The following is a 15,809-nucleotide window of genomic DNA, read 5'->3' on the forward strand; positions in this document are numbered from 1 at the left end:
TGTCTGTCATTTCAGTTTTAGCAGTTGTATACACAAGTGTTTAGAATAAGTAAGTCTATCTTATTTCATTAGCATGAATAATGCATGCAGTCTTGCAAATTATACATTTATTTATCCACTGTGCAGTCAATATGAAACTCAAAACGACAACATTTTCAGAGGGCTATTTTAAAAAGCGGGTCTACTTGTCTATTCAGGCCTGCTTTGCATTGGCAGAGTGTCTGTTTGCTGTATTGAGGAGATCACGTTGACCCCCTCCCACCAGGAGACTCAGTAGTGGAGGCATTGCTGCTGTGTATGGCTACAGCAGGCTGGGGGGCCGTAGCCCAGGTAGGAGGACACCTCTGGGTCCATGGTCCACGCCGGCCACCATTGGCCACAATGACAGGTGTAGCCTTCAGGTTCAAAATTGAGAAACTGGATATCCTGTGGGAGAGTGGGACAGCAAAATGGAAAATGACAAAAATGTTCCAGAATTGTAAACCCTACACCATTTATACAGTATTATGCTACGAATCTCTACTGACAATGATATTGTATCTCCAAAATGACATACTCTTACCTCCAAACCATAATCACGGGCTGCCTCCTTTGCCCCTGCCTGCTCCCTGGGCCCTGCAAGATCCTGTTGGGTGGTGGGGTCCCTAGAAAAGAAACTGAAGCCTATGGGCTCACCTGCTTTGTCCACCTGGGGCACAGAGGTGTAGCTCAACCTGTGGGTAGGATCGGACCGCGAGGACCTGGCCACTGGCTGCCTCAGGCGCTGGCTCTCACACAGCCTGGTGAAATGGGACAGCATGGAGCCACTCTCTGGTTCCTCTCTGCTGGTGGAGCCTAAGTGAGGACAGGCTAGCTCAGTCTCCTGGAAGGCAATGCTTTCACTTGGTTGGAGGCCAGCTTGGAGATCTGAAGGTATCACAGAACTGGACGGATGGAAGGCACACTGGACATCCTTGTCCGCCCATACCCCCATGGTGGTCTCCAGGCTAGCCTCATCCACAATGCACAAGCTCTCCATCAGGTCTTCAATCAGTGCTGTGGGGGACTGAGGCACACTGGGGACTGGGGTCTGCTGGGAGAGAACCCCATTGTTACCTTGTAAACCCTCTGAGGATGGTGGATAGCCCTCCCGGTGGTCATGGTGATTTTGAACCCGTGGACATGACTGGTGGGCCTCCTTCTCCCTGGGGTACAGGAACCGCTGGCCCCTCTCTGCATTCAGATGGTGAGACCGACAGCTGTCTCCCTCTGGAGCTGTATCCTGAATCAGGGCTTCACGGAGAGCCTGAGCGGACTGCTCATAGTAGCGGTTGTAGTCTGGGTACATGCGTAAGTGGTGCATGTTGATGAAAGGATGGTGTAAGGCTGCATTGGGTAGGATCCTCTGGTGGGAGTCCAAGGTTAACATCCGCTTGAGGAGCTGCACCATGCTCCGGCGGTCCTCAACTTCTGCTGCCACGTCTTCGTTGCGGAGCTCTGGGTCGTGCTCCGTGAACTCCATGGTCTCCAGCTGGTCCAGGGAGGAGAGGATGTACTTCCTCCGATCTGTTGATCCCAGGTGCTTCCCCTGGGTACGGCCTTCTGTGCCTGAGGGGGGACGCCTCTTGTTGGGCTTGAGCTGCCATTTATTCTCTCCTCGACTGTTGGTGGTGAGCTTGAAGAAATTGTGAACCTTGCTGGCCATGTTGAGCAGATGGGCTTGCGGTAGTCCTTGCGTCTCGCAGATGTACCTCACTTGATCGAACTCTGAATCGCCGGGATACAGAGGCCATCCAAGGAACAACTCTGACATCACACAACCCAGAGACCACATGTCCACTTTCTCACAGAATGGAAGGCCCAGGAGGATTTCAGGAGACCTATAGAACCTGTGAGTTATTTGAAAAACGGGGTAAGAGCAAATTTAAGTAGTTATTTTCTTTCCCAAATGTTTTTTTTTTGTGAAGTGATCATTTTTGGTTCACACAGATACCCTGAATTTGTTTTAATGATCACAAATACAAGACATCACAAAGCATGTGGTGCAACATGTGCTCTCTACCTGGATTGGATGTATGGCTCCTTAACAAAATGCACTTCACTGAAAATACTTGCAGAACCAAAATCAATCAACTTTACGCTGAAAGGATGGCGACAATGATCCACGATCATTATATTTTCCGGTTTCAGATCAGCATGAATGATGGCGAGTTCCTTCAGTTTGGCTAGTGCTTTTATCATCTGACACGTGATGGTCCTGATGTTGCGGACCGCCATCGGCTTGAAACCATTCTCTTTCTGAAGCTGATACAGGTTCTTCTCCAATAGTTCAAAAACCAGGTAATGATTCGTTTGGTCACGGAAGGCCTCGTGAAATTGAACGATGTGGCTTGTCTTCAAATTATTCCGGGAAAGAGCACTTATAAGTTTTAATTCATTTTTTATCACTCGATTTCTGTGAACATCCATTTTCATCATTTTTACCGCCACTAATTCTCCGTCACTCCCTCTCCAGCATTTTGACACTTTTCCGAAGGTACCCTTTCCCACTACATCCAAAGTGTGGTAGACTTCAGTTTCAGAATAGATATCTCTCATTCTCAGCTTGCTTCCTGGTCTTTGTGGTGATTTTAATTTCAATTATAAACATATTGTCAATAGTTCTAAACCCATGGAACGTTCCCTGGGCGATCTAACAATTCTAAGCATTCTATTTCGAAAGTTTTCTCAGAACTAAACTATTTGCAGAAGTTGCAATACCTTCACTTGTTAAATGACCGAGATTTTGAGAAAATCACCATCATCATTATCATCATCATCCTCAACCATCATCGATTATATTAGTTGGCTAATATTGATAAGACTAAAAATGATAACAATATGCCTTTATGATGATACATGATTAACAAATAAGTATTACATTATTATTAGTATTAAATGTATTTGTCACGCCCTGGTCTAAGTATTTTGTGTTTTCTTCATGTATTGGGTCAGGCCAGGGTGTGGCATAGAGTTTTTGTATTGTGGTGTGTTTTGTCTTGGGATTTTGGAATGTGTGTATAGTGGGATTGTAGCTTAGTGGGGTGTTCTAGGAGAGTCTATGGCTGTCTGAAGTGGTTCTCAATCAGAGGCAGGTGTTTACCGTTGTCTCTGATTGGGAACCATATTTAGGCAGCCATATTCTTTGGTTGTATTGTGGGTGATTGTCCTGTGTGTCTTGATGTCCTGGTTAGAGGTTAGTAGACACTTGTATAGGCTGTTTTCGGTTTTCGTTTCGTTTTGTAGTGTTAGTGTTTTGTTGTGTGTTACGTTTGTTTATTAAAGATGAATCACAATAGACACGCTGCAGTTTGGTCCGACTCTCCTTCACCATTAGAAAGCCGTTACAGAATCACCCACCACAGGACCAAGCAGCGTGTCAACAGGCAGGAGCCACAGGAGAAGCGACAGGTGCAGCAGGAGCAACAGCAGCAGCAGCAAAGGCAGCAGCAGGAGAAGCAACAGAGGCAGCAGCAGCAGTGGGAGAGGCTGCACTCTTTGGATAAATGGACTTGGGAGGAGATCCTTGACGGAAAAGGACCCTGGGCAGAGCCATGGATGGAATTGGAGCTGTCGGCGACGCAGAGTGCTGAGTCTGAGAGTGTGGAGGATGTAGTGGACAGAGTAGAAAGAAAGCTGTTGGCGTGGCATAGTATGCACGGCATACCAGTGCCAGCACCACGCATCAGGCCTACAGTGCGTCCCGCCTGTCCAGCGCTGCCGGAGCCTCCCGCCTGTCCGGCGCCGCTGCCGGAGCCGGGAGTATGGCTACGCTAGGTAGGAGACCTACGCTAACTTCCTGTGGTTACCGGGGGGCTAGAGAGACCGGGCAGGCACCTTGTTATGCAGTGGTGCGCACGGTGTCCCCAGTGCGGGTGCATAGCCCGGTGCGGTATATTCCAGCTCCTCGTATCGGCCGGGCTAGAGTGGGCATCGAGCCAGGTAAGGTTGGGCAGGCTCGGTGCTCAAGAGCTCCAGAGCGCCTGCACGGTCCGGTCTATCCAGTACCACCTCCACACCCCAGCCCTCCGGTAGCAGCTCCTCGCACCAGGCTTCCTGTGCGTGTCCTCTGTTCATTACCGCCAGCACCACGCATCAGGCCTACAGTGTGTCCCGCCTGTCCAGCGCTGCCGGAGCGTCCCGCCTGTCCGGCGCCGGAGCCTCTCGCCTGTCCGGCGCCGCTGCCGGAGCCTCTCGCCTGTCCGGCGCCGCTGCCGGAGCGTCCCGCCTGTCCGGCGCCGCTGCCGGAGCCTCCCGCCTGTCCGGCGCCGCTGCCGGAGCCTCCCGCCTGTCCGGCGCCGCTGCCGGAGCCTCCCGGCTGTCCGGCGCCGCTGCCGGAGCCTCCCGGCTGTCCGGCGCTGTCAGAGCTACCGCCCCTCATGCCAGAGGCGCCAGAGCCCCTCATTCCAGAGGCACCAGTACTCCTCTGTTCAGCGCAGCCAGAGCTGTCAGCCTGCATGAAGCATCCAGAGCTGTTAGTCTGCCCAGCGCCGTCTGAGCTACCCGTCTGCCCAGCGCCGTCTGAGCTACCAGTCTGCCCAGCACCGCCAGTCTGCCCAGCACCGCCAGTCTGCCCAGCACCGCCAGTCTGCCCAGCGCCGCCAGTGCTCCCAGTCTGCCCAGCGCCGCCAGTCTGCCCAGCGCCGCCAGTCTGCCCAGCGTCGCCAGTCTGCCCAGCGCCGCCAGTGCCGCCAGTCTGCCCAGCGCCGCCTGAGCCGCCAGTCTGCCCAGCGCCGCCTGAGCCACCAGTCTGCCCAGCGCCGCCAGTCTGCCCAGCGCCACCAGTGCCGCCAGTCTGCCAGGATCAGTTAGATCCGCCATTCAGCCAGGATCCGCCAGTGTGCCAGGATCCGCCAGTCAGCAAGGATCCGCCAGTCTGCCAGGATCCGCCAGAAGTGCCAGTCAGCCAGGATCTGCCAGATCCGCTAGTCAGCCAGGATCCGCCAGTCGGCCAGGATCTGCCAGAACCGCTTGTCAGCCAGGATCCGCCAGTCAGCCAGGATCTGCCAGATCCGCTTGTCAGCCAGGATCTGCCAGATCCGCCAGTCAGCCAGGATCTGCCAGATCCGCCAGTCAGCCAGGATCTGCCAGATCCGCCAGTCAGCCAGGATCCGCCAGTCAGCCAGGATCTGCCAGATCCGCCAGTCAGCCAGGATCCGCCAGTCAGCCAGGATCCGCCAGTCAGCCAGGATCTGTCGGAACCACCAGCCAGCCAGGATCTGGTAGATCCATAAACCTGCCTGAGCTTCCTCTCACTCCCGAGCTTCCTCTCACTCCCGAGCTTCCTCTCACTCCCGAGCTTCCTCTCACTCCCGAGCTTCCCCTCAGTCCCGAGCTGCCTCAGTCCCGAGCTGCCCCTCAGTCCCGATCTGCTCCTCAATCCAGTGGGTTTCTGGGTGAGGACTACTAGGCCATGGTCAGCGGCGAGGGTGGACTATCCAGGGACGCGAGGAGAGGGGACTAAGACATTAATTGAGTGGGGTCCACGTCCCGCGCCGGAACCGCCACCATGGACAGACGCCCACCCGGACCCTCCCTATTTGTTTTGAGGTGCGTTCGGGAGTCCGCACCTTAGGGGGGGGGTTCTGTCACGCCCTGGTCTAAGTATTTTGTGTTTTCTTCATGTATTGGGTCAGGCCAGGGTGTGGCATAGAGTTTTTGTATTGTGGTGTGTTTTGTCTTGGGATTTTGGAATGTGTGTATAGTGGGATTGTAGCTTAGTGGGGTGTTCTAGGAGAGTCTATGGCTGTCTGAAGTGGTTCTCAATCAGAGGCAGGTGTTTACCGTTGTCTCTGATTGGGAACCATATTTAGGCAGCCATATTCTTTGGTTGTATTGTGGGTGATTGTCCTGTGTGTCTTGATGTTCCTGGTTAGAGGTTAGTAGACACTTGTATAGGCTGTTTTCGTTTTGTAGTGTTAGTGTTTTGTTGTGTGTTACGTTTGTTTATTAAAGATGAATCAAAATAGACACGCTGCAGTTTGGTCCGACTCTCCTTCACCATTAGAAAGCCGTTACAGTATTATTATTACGATAATAATACATAGGCTAAATAAAGAAATACATTTGTTCACTGTTTTTGTTCCTGAAAAAAATGACTTGGCCTAGCGAATGCATATATACAGTGGCCTATGCCCGTCTCTATGCAAAATCCTTGAGACCACAATTGAATTCTGATGTCAATGGCCTCCACCTATCCAACCTTTTCCACATCATCAGAAGAAGGAGGGGCATCTATTATGTCAACAGTTACTTTGGGACCGTGCGAAAATGACGGTATATAGGCCTATATCAAAAACAGTTACTTTTGCCCTACAGTGTGTAGTAAAATATCGCAGTCTTTTATTGTTTTTCTTTTTAGGAGTGGTTGGTAGGCTATATAATTGTACAGCTTATGCTCTATCCACGACAATCGTCCCGTTATCTAATGATTCCGGGCGCACGAACTGTGGAGCCCTTGGGTGAGGCTTCTAAAGTTTTTATAGACTGAACTTCTAGATCAGCGCCAAGTCATCCACCATAAAGACGAGGTAAGAGTACAAATATTTCTGTTACAACTTTTATTTTATTGGTGATTTGGTAGGCTAAGTTTTTCACTAACCTTTTTGATCACACACACACACACACACACACACACACATTTTTCAATGCAAACCACGTTATAACGCGATTATAGGCTTTCATATGAATGTATTAAATCATTCGAGATGTGACACTAATTTGAATTTATAAAATAATTTTCGATTGAAACATATAGGCTACTACAGGACTGAGTCTAAGACATAGTCATAGGCAAATTATAGGATGTATGTGGTTTGCTTTGACTTCATTGTAGACTCATCAATGACCTGCCAAGGTGACTTTGGGGTAGCCTAACATTGGTGGACTAAACATGCGCAGAACCAGTGTTGGGTAATAGTGAAGTACATGTAGTAATTTAACAACATTTTGCAGTAGGTAGTGTTATCAGTACTTAATAGCTTTGTTGCCATGTACCAATGTTTTTCTTAAGGGTAGGGTAGATTTTGTTAACAAGTAAATATTTTTGTTAATAAGAAGGGTCGCGGCTTTTGTGGAGCGATGGGTAACGATGCTACTGTTACATTAACACGTAGGTATGTGTGTGGCAACAACCAAACTTTTTTTCCAACAGATATTATCAATAAATCCATTCCAATAAGGCATGACATAAGGTATAGATACAACATCCTGCTGAAACAAGGTTCGTATCGCTCTGTTGTTGAATGGACCAAAAGATAAACACATCTTTCCTACTAATCTTCCCCTGAGTCAACAGGGTCAATAGAAGGTAGGCTCTGAGAGTCAGGTCTTGACACGTTCCTAAATAACAGAGCACAAGGTTTTAATATTGTTCAGCTTTCCCCAATTTGAGTCCCGCCCAGTTCAGCGCCATCGCCCAATGCTCTCATCGCTCAATGGTCCCCCGCCCACTCGGCTTCTCTTGCTTTCCTTCCATTGAAAGTGAATGGCTTCCGATGTTTCACCGCGCGATGTCTCCTCCTCGTGTAAACTCACCGTTCGTGTCACTTCTTATTTTTATTTAAAAAAATGCTGATCAATCATGGCTAATCTCTGGAAATGATTTCCTTGCAGGTCCAGTTTTAACACCACAATTAGTCCTCATATCTCTCAGTGGAGCAGCTAATGGGGTTCTTAATACATACTAAATACTCCCAGAATTTAAGCTACGAGGTTGTCTTTTTCTCTCTCTGCGTTTATCACTTTCACAAGAAGTCATACTTTCTTTACAAATTTATGTAGGTTCATTTGAACCATTTCATCATTCAGTTTACTGCCTTGGATGACTGCTCCCAGTGCCAAGAGTAGAGCATTGCGATTGCAAATTATGGGCAGCTATTGTGTGGCGGCCATTTTAGACCCCCAGAAAGAAAATCTGTATGTTTTTTCCTTTGCTAGTTTGATCAATTACCTAATTGGCCATTCAGTATTTAGAGATTGAGATACATTTGAATGTTAAACATTAGTTTTAGTCCTATTAGTAGAGTGTATAGCAGTAGCAGCGTTTAAGCACTGGTGGGCAGCATTAAGGCAGTTTCCATAGCCGCAGTGAGGTCACATGGCGTGCAGTGTTGCTTCACATTCTCATCAATCGCTCTAGGATACTAATCTCAGAGCCCTATCAGTCAGAATAAGGTATGCACTGGACTATGCCCATGATAAGGTACGGTATGCACTGGACTTTGTCGTGAACACACGTGTGCGTCACTCTCTATCACGATCAGATCGCAGAACAATTTCTGTGATGCCATGTCGTCAGGTGCAGAAGTATGCAAAGCACAGCCCAGAGTTTATTTTGGTTTCCCTGTGCCAGTGCCTCCACCCAGTGGGGAAGAGGAGGGAGAGTGGAGAGGTACTTGCCTACTGCCTACAGCCATGGTGGGCGTTTGGTGGCGCTGTCCTCTATCAGGACAGGATGCCTCTCTCTGAACGTCCTGTGTTGACAGAGGAGCTGCTGCTCCGAGCACCACCCTGGACACGCCCCCAGCCAGCCCACCCTCCTCACCCCTAATCACTCAGCCTACCCCCTACTCGCCTGCTCCCTGTCCCTATGAGGGAGACAACTCTGCACTCTCCAACTTTCCCATCCAATGTGATATTGATTCTGTAGGGCTGAATACCTAACCACTGGTCTGGATGATATAGATGTCATATGGCTTTTCCCACACAGGTGCTAGTATTACTGGACTCCTTAATGGAAAAGAAAGACCACAAAGGTGGCCTTACATACCAGTAAGGAGGAAGGATCTTGGTTTGTGTGTAGGAACAGTAGCCTATATGTGTTTTCTTTTGACAGAAATGTTCCTACCAAAAGAACAAATGCACTTTAATTATCATCCTGTCGTGCCAGTGGGCAGGTGTGGTGACAAGGGTGCACCCTCCTCCCTGCCTGGCTCTCCCCATGCCGGACCCAGGGCCTTTTGGAACTCCCTCACAACCCAGGGTGTCCACCCATCTGGGTGGTTCTATTTACCCAGGGGAGTATAGGCAAGGGGTGGGTTTGGGGCGTGCTCTTTCCAAATGGCCTGGAATGAGATCTCTATCTTAATTTATACCTAGCCATATACAGTAACATAGCATTAAGAAACCAAGCCTGATCTCTTCAATGAATGATTGTGTGTCCCTCTCTCTGGAAAGTGTACTGAGGAGTTACTGGACTGTAGTTTTTCACCCCATCTCTGTCTAATATTTTAGCTCTCATTTTCTACCCCTCTGATCCGCTCCGATCCTCTCCCTATCCAGATTCTTTAGGCTGGACCAGATCCAGACGAGGGGCATGCCTTTGCCGTGCTAGTGCTGCAGTCTGTGATGACTCCATCGGTGGTGTCTGGCTCTTCCGTGGGCAGCAGATGGCTTGAAGGTGGGTTCCTCTTCCACCGCAATTTGGCTTCCCTCTATCCCAACCTACAGGCCAGGAACCGCATCTCTCTTCCAGTTATGTCACTTAGTTCCAGTTACACAGTTTCCAATCCACAACCTTAGACATGGTGGCTACATTTGGCCCCAGTTGATTTGGGTTGTAGCCACAATGGTTTCTTTCATTATTTGATGAACTACTATATGGTCATGGTTTGCTGCTTGCTGATGTTCCCTGCCCATTTTCATGTTTTCCTTAGTTGTGTATTCTGCTTTGTGACTATCCAATGCCGGTTATCTCATAACTGTAGGACCAGTGGCTGGAGGATCTGCAAGCAAGTGATGGCAGATGGAAACACCATCAAAGCGAGAGATGGCATGGCACTGCAGAGGACCCGACACCAAAGCCCTGGTCTATTGACCAATCCTTTCTAACACGATGACCAGCTCAATCCATTATTGAGATGAGTAGCTCAGCTATTAAAAGTCAAAACACTAACAATGAATCCAGTTCATAGCAGTGAAAATGTTTACATTAGTCGCCATAAACAGATTGTTTTTGATCCGTTCTGGAAGGTACAATATTAGTCATGATTATGGAAGTGCCAAAAGGTGAGTGCTATCAGGACTATGTATGACCCTTGGATTTGCTGCCAGGTTTATAATACACTGATGTGGGAAATAAAGTACTGTTTTGACCCTGAACTTCTGTTCCTTGTCTCCTCGTGCTTTTGAATGATATCATCCAATTAGGAGACTTCCTTTTCACCACTTCAAGTGTTATTGGATTGTCTGTTGGCAGTTATGAATGGTCAGCGGCAACACTCAGATTTGATCACATTAAGGGGATAGTCTCATGACAGCAAATCAGGTAAGCGGTGGAATGGACTCTAACTCACTTCGAATTTTGATACCACCAGCTGAACGTTTCAGAGCTGATCAAGTGTGGATTTAAAAGCAATCTGCAATAGCCTTGTATTACTTCAAATGGATTCATTTTAGGGTGTAAAATAAATGTTATTACAGAATATTGGAATGTTTTTTACAAATGGTAATATACACAACTAGTGGATTCAGCTATTTCAGCCACACTCGTTTCTGACAGGTGTATAAAATCGAGCACACAGCCATGCAATTTCCATAGACAAATATTGGCAGTGTAATTCCCAGTACTGAAGAGCTCAGGGACTTTCAACGTGGCAGCGCCATAGGATGCCACCTTTCCAAAAGTCAGTTCGTCAAATTTCTTCCCTGCTAGAGCTGCCCCCGGTCAACTGTAAGTATAATGTGAAGTGAAAACATCTAGGAGCAACAACGGCTCAGCCGTGAAGTGGTAGGCCACACAAGCTCAACACTCACTACCAAGTTCCAAACTGCGTCTTGTCAGCACAAGAACTGTTCGTCGAGAGCTTCATGACATGGCCAAGCAGCCACACACAAGCCTAAGATCATTGGACTCTGGAGCAGTGGAAATGTGTTCTATGGAGTGATGAATCATGCTTCACCATCTGGTGAATCTGGGTTTGGCGGATGCCAGGAGAACGCTACCTGAATTTATTAATTCCTATGATGAAGCATGGTGGTGGCAGAATCATGCTGTGGGAACGTTTTTCTTCGTCAGGGACTGGGAGACCAGTCAGGATTGAGGGAAAGATGAACTGAACAAAGTACAGATAGATTCTTGATGAAAACCTACTTCAGAGAAGAAGAAAAAAACTTCCAACCCGGACAACGACGCTAAGCACACAGCCAAAACAACACAAGAGTGGCTTTGGGACATGTCTCTGAATGTCTTTGAGTGGCTCAGACAGAGCCCAGACTTGAAACCGATCGAACATCTCTGGAGAGACCTGAAAATAGCTGTGCAGCAATGCTCCCCATCCAACATGACAGAACTTGAGAGGATCTGCAGAGAAGAATTTGAGAAACTCCCCAAATACAGGTGCGCCAAGCTTGTAGCGTCATACCCAAGAAGACTTGAGACTGTAATCGCTGCCACAGGTGCTTCAACAAGGTACTGAGTAAAGGGTCTGAGTACTTACAGTACCAGTCAAAAGTTTGGAAACACCTACTCATTCCAGTTTTTTTTGTTATGTTGACTAGTTCCTACATTGTAGAATAATAGTGAAGACATCAAAACTATGAAATATACAAATATGGAATCATGTGGTAACCAAAGAAGTGTAAAAAAAATCTAAACATATTTTATATTTGAGATTCTTCAAAGTAGCCATCCTTTGCCTTGATGACAGCTTTGCAGACTCTTGGCATTCTCTCAACCAGCTTCATGAGGTAGTCACCTGGAATGCATTTCAATTAACAGGTGTGCCTTGTTAAAAGTTCCTTCTTAATGCATTTGAGCCAATCCGTTGTGTTGTGACAAGGAAGGGGTGGTATACAGAAGAGAGCCCTAGTCCATATTATGGCAAGAACAGCTCAAATAAGCAAAGACAAACGACAGTCCATCATTACTGTAATGAAGGTCAGTCAATGCCGAACTTTTCAAGAACTTTGAAAGTTTCTTCATGTGCAGTCGCAAAAAACATCAAGCGCTATGACGAAATTGGCTCTCATGAGGACCGCCACAGGAAAGGAAGACCCAGATTTAGCTCTGCTGCAGAGGATAAGTTCATTAGTTTACCAGCCTCAGAAATTGCACCCCAAATAAATGCTTCACAGAGTTCAAGTAATAGACAAATTTCAACATCAACTGTTCAGAGGAGACTACGTTTATCAGGCCTTCATGGTCAAATTGCTGTAAAGAAACCACTACTAAAGGACACCAATAAGAAGAATAGACTTGCTTGGGCCAAGAAACAAGAGCAATGGACATTGCACCAGTGGAAATATCTGTCCTTTGGTCTGATGAGTCCAAATTTGAGATGTTTGTTCCAACTGCTGTGACTTTGTGAGATGCAGAGTAGGTGAACAGAAATAGAAAACATAGAACACAAAACATAGAATGCCCACCCCAACTCACACCCTGACCAAACCAAAATAGAGACATGAAAAGGATCTCTAAGGTCAGGGCGTGACAATTTCTAAGTGGCATCAAACTTTTGAAGGATACTATATCGCCAGCAAAAAACGCCAGCAAATCAGCTCAAAGTGATTTTAGTTTTGGAAATCTGTTCCAAAGTATTCCCACGCAAAATAGAGAGATATTTGGGACCATATACAAAAGTAAGCAAGGTTTGAAATTATTATGTTTTAGTCAAATATTATATCTGTTTGGACTTCTTGCGGTCAATTTGCAGTCTACAAATTATTTGTGATTATTTTCGGGCCCCCTGACCATCCGCTCATGTAGAAATCTGCCCACGGGTGGATCTAGTTGATGATCCTTGGTCTACACCAAAGTAGAATAACTCAAACGGTGAATGTTGTGATGACATAGAATCAATGTGGGAAAATGGATTGGATTTGAAAAAAGTCATCAACCTAAGGGAATTGAGTCTTCTTTTCACCAAGCTTTTAACCTAAATTCAATGACAATGTGCATTTTTATTTATTTTTTTACATTGAATTCACATAAGTTGACAACTCAACCAAATATACATTTAAAAAAAGAAGTTGAACTGACGTCTGTGCCCAGTGGGTATGCTTCAGATGACTTACATGATCAACAATGTGCTCTGGTAGTACTTCATTGCATTGATAAGTACTCTCGCTTCCACTGAAGTTATTACACTGTTTGGAATCAAGCATGAAAAAGATTGTTGAGCTCTTTCCCCAAGTTCTCAAGTTGTCCCTCAGCCTCAAAGCTCTGTTAGTAGTGGTAGTAGTGTGTGACTGACTGTACAGTACGATCATCTTACTACGATACCCGTTGGCCTGTTTACCACAGGCCAGGCAGGGGGAATGTGTTTTTCTTTTGATTATATTGTGGCTTGTTTTGAGCTCTGTCTGACATGGTGTCCATTGACCAGTTAACACTAAGCCTGCTCACAAGGCCGTGTTGGGCCGGGGCTAAAGCCGTCCCGCCACCAAACAAAAGAGCAGGGCTTTACCAGGGGGACACGCAAACTGCTGACTGTCAACTTGAGCTAATGCGGTCCCATTCTGTTCCGTCTCGGTCCTGTCGGCCTCCCTCCCTCCCTCCCTCCCTCCCTCCCTCCCTCCCTCTCTCTCTCTCTTTTTCCCAGCCTGGGACCCTCTTTCTACACGCTAGCCCAGAAACAGCTAGGTCTTCCACCAGCCTACTGACAGACAGAGTGCTAACCTTCAGATAATTATCTGTCCATCCAGTTGCACCCATCTCTCTTTTTTCCCCTTTTTTTCAGTGTGTCAAAGTGTGTTTGTGTGCGTGTGCTCTGTGGTTTTGCGTCTCTTTGGACCATGTGTGAGTGTCTGCGTGGGATATTCAGAGTCACCTGGACACCCTCTTCCAATGCAGGTCAGTAGGGATGAGTGATGGGGGATCTGCTGTTCATTAGCCTTATTGTGGTTCCTAGTGATAGACATTGCTTTGTCGAGCTGCATTCAATAGATTCTGGAGACACAATATTGATGAGTAAACAACATCATTGACTTTTTCTGTCTTGAATCAGATCTATTGGCAAATCCAATCCAATTTTATTGGGGGAAATGTGTGTTCCAAAGTGTCTTTTATTTCACAGGAACAGTTTTTTCTTAGGAAGAGATGCAGCTCAAATCAGTTCTTAGTTTAAACCGTAGACTTGCTTCGATGCCATGCTACGTGGTAGCACTAGCAACCCCTCCCACTCCAGTTGACCTCCCTGCTGAAACATGTCACAGACAAATTCCATCTCTCGCTCTTGTTAAAGAGGGGTTCCCGACCAAGTCCCTTGACTATAAATACACCTAGACGGAGGGCCAGCTCAAGGCAAAATGAGAAGAGGATATGAGCATTGTTTAGCTGACAGTTGTGTTAAGTTAGTGTAACCTTATCTGGCAGACATTCCTGGTGTTATATGACGTCTGTGCTGGCTTGTCTACTGAGACCTGTTTCCTCTTTGTGTCTTCCTGAACACTTGGATGTTGTTGTCCTGACCTGAGACAGGGATCCACAGTTGGAAGGGATGCTCAGTAGATTTATGTTTTCTGGTTGTCATGTTTCTACATTTCATTTAAACGGTCTGGGTTTCTGCCCTCACAAAGTGCGGTCATATTGGCTAACTTGAAGAAATGCTTTTCATCCCATCATCTACAGATGCTGGGCTTTTCTCTGCTCGGCCTCTTGTTTATTTTCAGTACGCGCACACACACACACACACACACACACACACACACACACACACACACACACACACACACACACACACACACACACACACACACACACACACACACACACACACACACACACACACACACACACACACACACACACACACACACACACACACACACACACACACACACACACACACACACACACACACACACACACACACACACACACACACACACACACACACACACACACACACACACACACACACACACACACACACACACACACACACACACACACACACACACACACACACACACTGTTAAAGACCAGACAGCCATCATGTGACCAACCTCTGGAGTCACAACAGCAGTCAGTCAATACTATGGGCTGCAGCTGTCCCCAGAGCGCAGCCCATCCCAGATCCCATTGGGGATGTTTTCCCCTGTAGCCCCCCGCAGCCAGCCTGCTCCAGTTTTCTGGCCCTGGCACAGCGAACCGCTGACATGAGGCGATTGCTGGGCCCCTGGGACACTCTGTCCCGTGCCAAGCCAGCTGCCCAACTCACCTCACCCCCCAATGCTCCGAGCCTCCCTGTCTAAATCCTAGTTTTGTGTCAGCGGCGGAATGCAACAATGACAGCGTTACCACAATGCAAGCGGCTTGATCTCCCTGGCAGCCTTCAGTGGCAGGCTTGTGTCCCTGGCCAGGGCTCGATGGGACCACCTGTGTGGCTCACATGGGGGTCCAGCTGGCAGAATGGGGATGGTATTACTCCATGTCTATGCAGGCATGGTGGTTATGAACCACCACAGCACCCACTTTGACTACCTCAGCTCTGCAAGCAGGGACGTTAATAACAGGCCATCGATACACACAGTACACTCAGTGTTAAGCTCACAACAACAGATGCTCTCCCCAGAAGGGTCACACTTTCTCTAAATTAAGACCCCAGGCCTGTTCTTATTGTGATCTCGAGGGATAAAAATAGCCACACAACATTAGCTCCGCTATCCCAGATCTGAAGATAATTCCTTTTGTTATTCCTCCACTTTGTTTGACTCCTCAGGGAATTTAAACAATGTCACCAGCAGCCAGCCAGGTAGGTAGTTTACATGTCGCTGAAGAAGAGTGGTGTCCAGTCTTTTTCTCAAATATGCAGCAGAAGAAAGCTCATGACAATCTGACTGAATCCTGT

General features: G+C 47.5%; 1 protein-coding gene and 1 long non-coding RNA gene across 2 annotated transcripts; one reads left to right on the plus strand and one right to left on the minus strand.

Moving 5' to 3' along the window:
- Positions 1–270: 270 nt before the first annotated feature.
- Positions 271–2,577, minus strand: LOC115137817 (homeodomain-interacting protein kinase 4). The gene is made up of 3 exons (XM_029674129.2): positions 2,042–2,577; positions 563–1,868; positions 271–426 (listed from the first exon to the last, which is right to left on the minus strand). Exons 1-3 carry the CDS (start codon positions 2,575–2,577, stop codon positions 271–273), a joined length of 1,998 nt encoding a protein of 665 aa, XP_029529989.1.
- Positions 2,578–6,220: 3,643 nt separating this feature from the next.
- On the plus strand, positions 6,221–10,119 carry LOC115137648 (uncharacterized). Its single transcript, XR_003864822.2, has 3 exons — positions 6,221–6,548; positions 9,301–9,418; positions 9,726–10,119. It is a non-coding gene; the product is annotated as an uncharacterized LOC115137648 (long non-coding RNA).
- Positions 10,120–15,809: the final 5,690 nt, after the last annotated feature.

This window comes from Oncorhynchus nerka, linkage group LG11 (assembly GCF_034236695.1).
Source record: "Oncorhynchus nerka isolate Pitt River linkage group LG11, Oner_Uvic_2.0, whole genome shotgun sequence".
Lineage (NCBI taxonomy): Eukaryota > Metazoa > Chordata > Actinopteri > Salmoniformes > Salmonidae > Oncorhynchus > Oncorhynchus nerka.

What these genes read in the sequence shown, in the direction of transcription:
- LOC115137817 (XM_029674129.2), bottom strand. Translation starts at nt 2,577, where the DNA reads ATGAGAGATATCTATTCTGAAACTGAAGTCTACCACACTTTGGATGTA. An exon ending in GAGCCATACATCCAATCCAG is followed by an intron (nt 1,869 to 2,041) that starts GTAGAGAGCACA and finishes AATAACTCACAG; the next exon opens with GTTCTATAGGTCTCCTGAAA. An exon ending in CCCGTGATTATGGTTTGGAG is followed by an intron (nt 427 to 562) that starts GTAAGAGTATGT and finishes ACTCTCCCACAG; the next exon opens with GATATCCAGTTTCTCAATTT.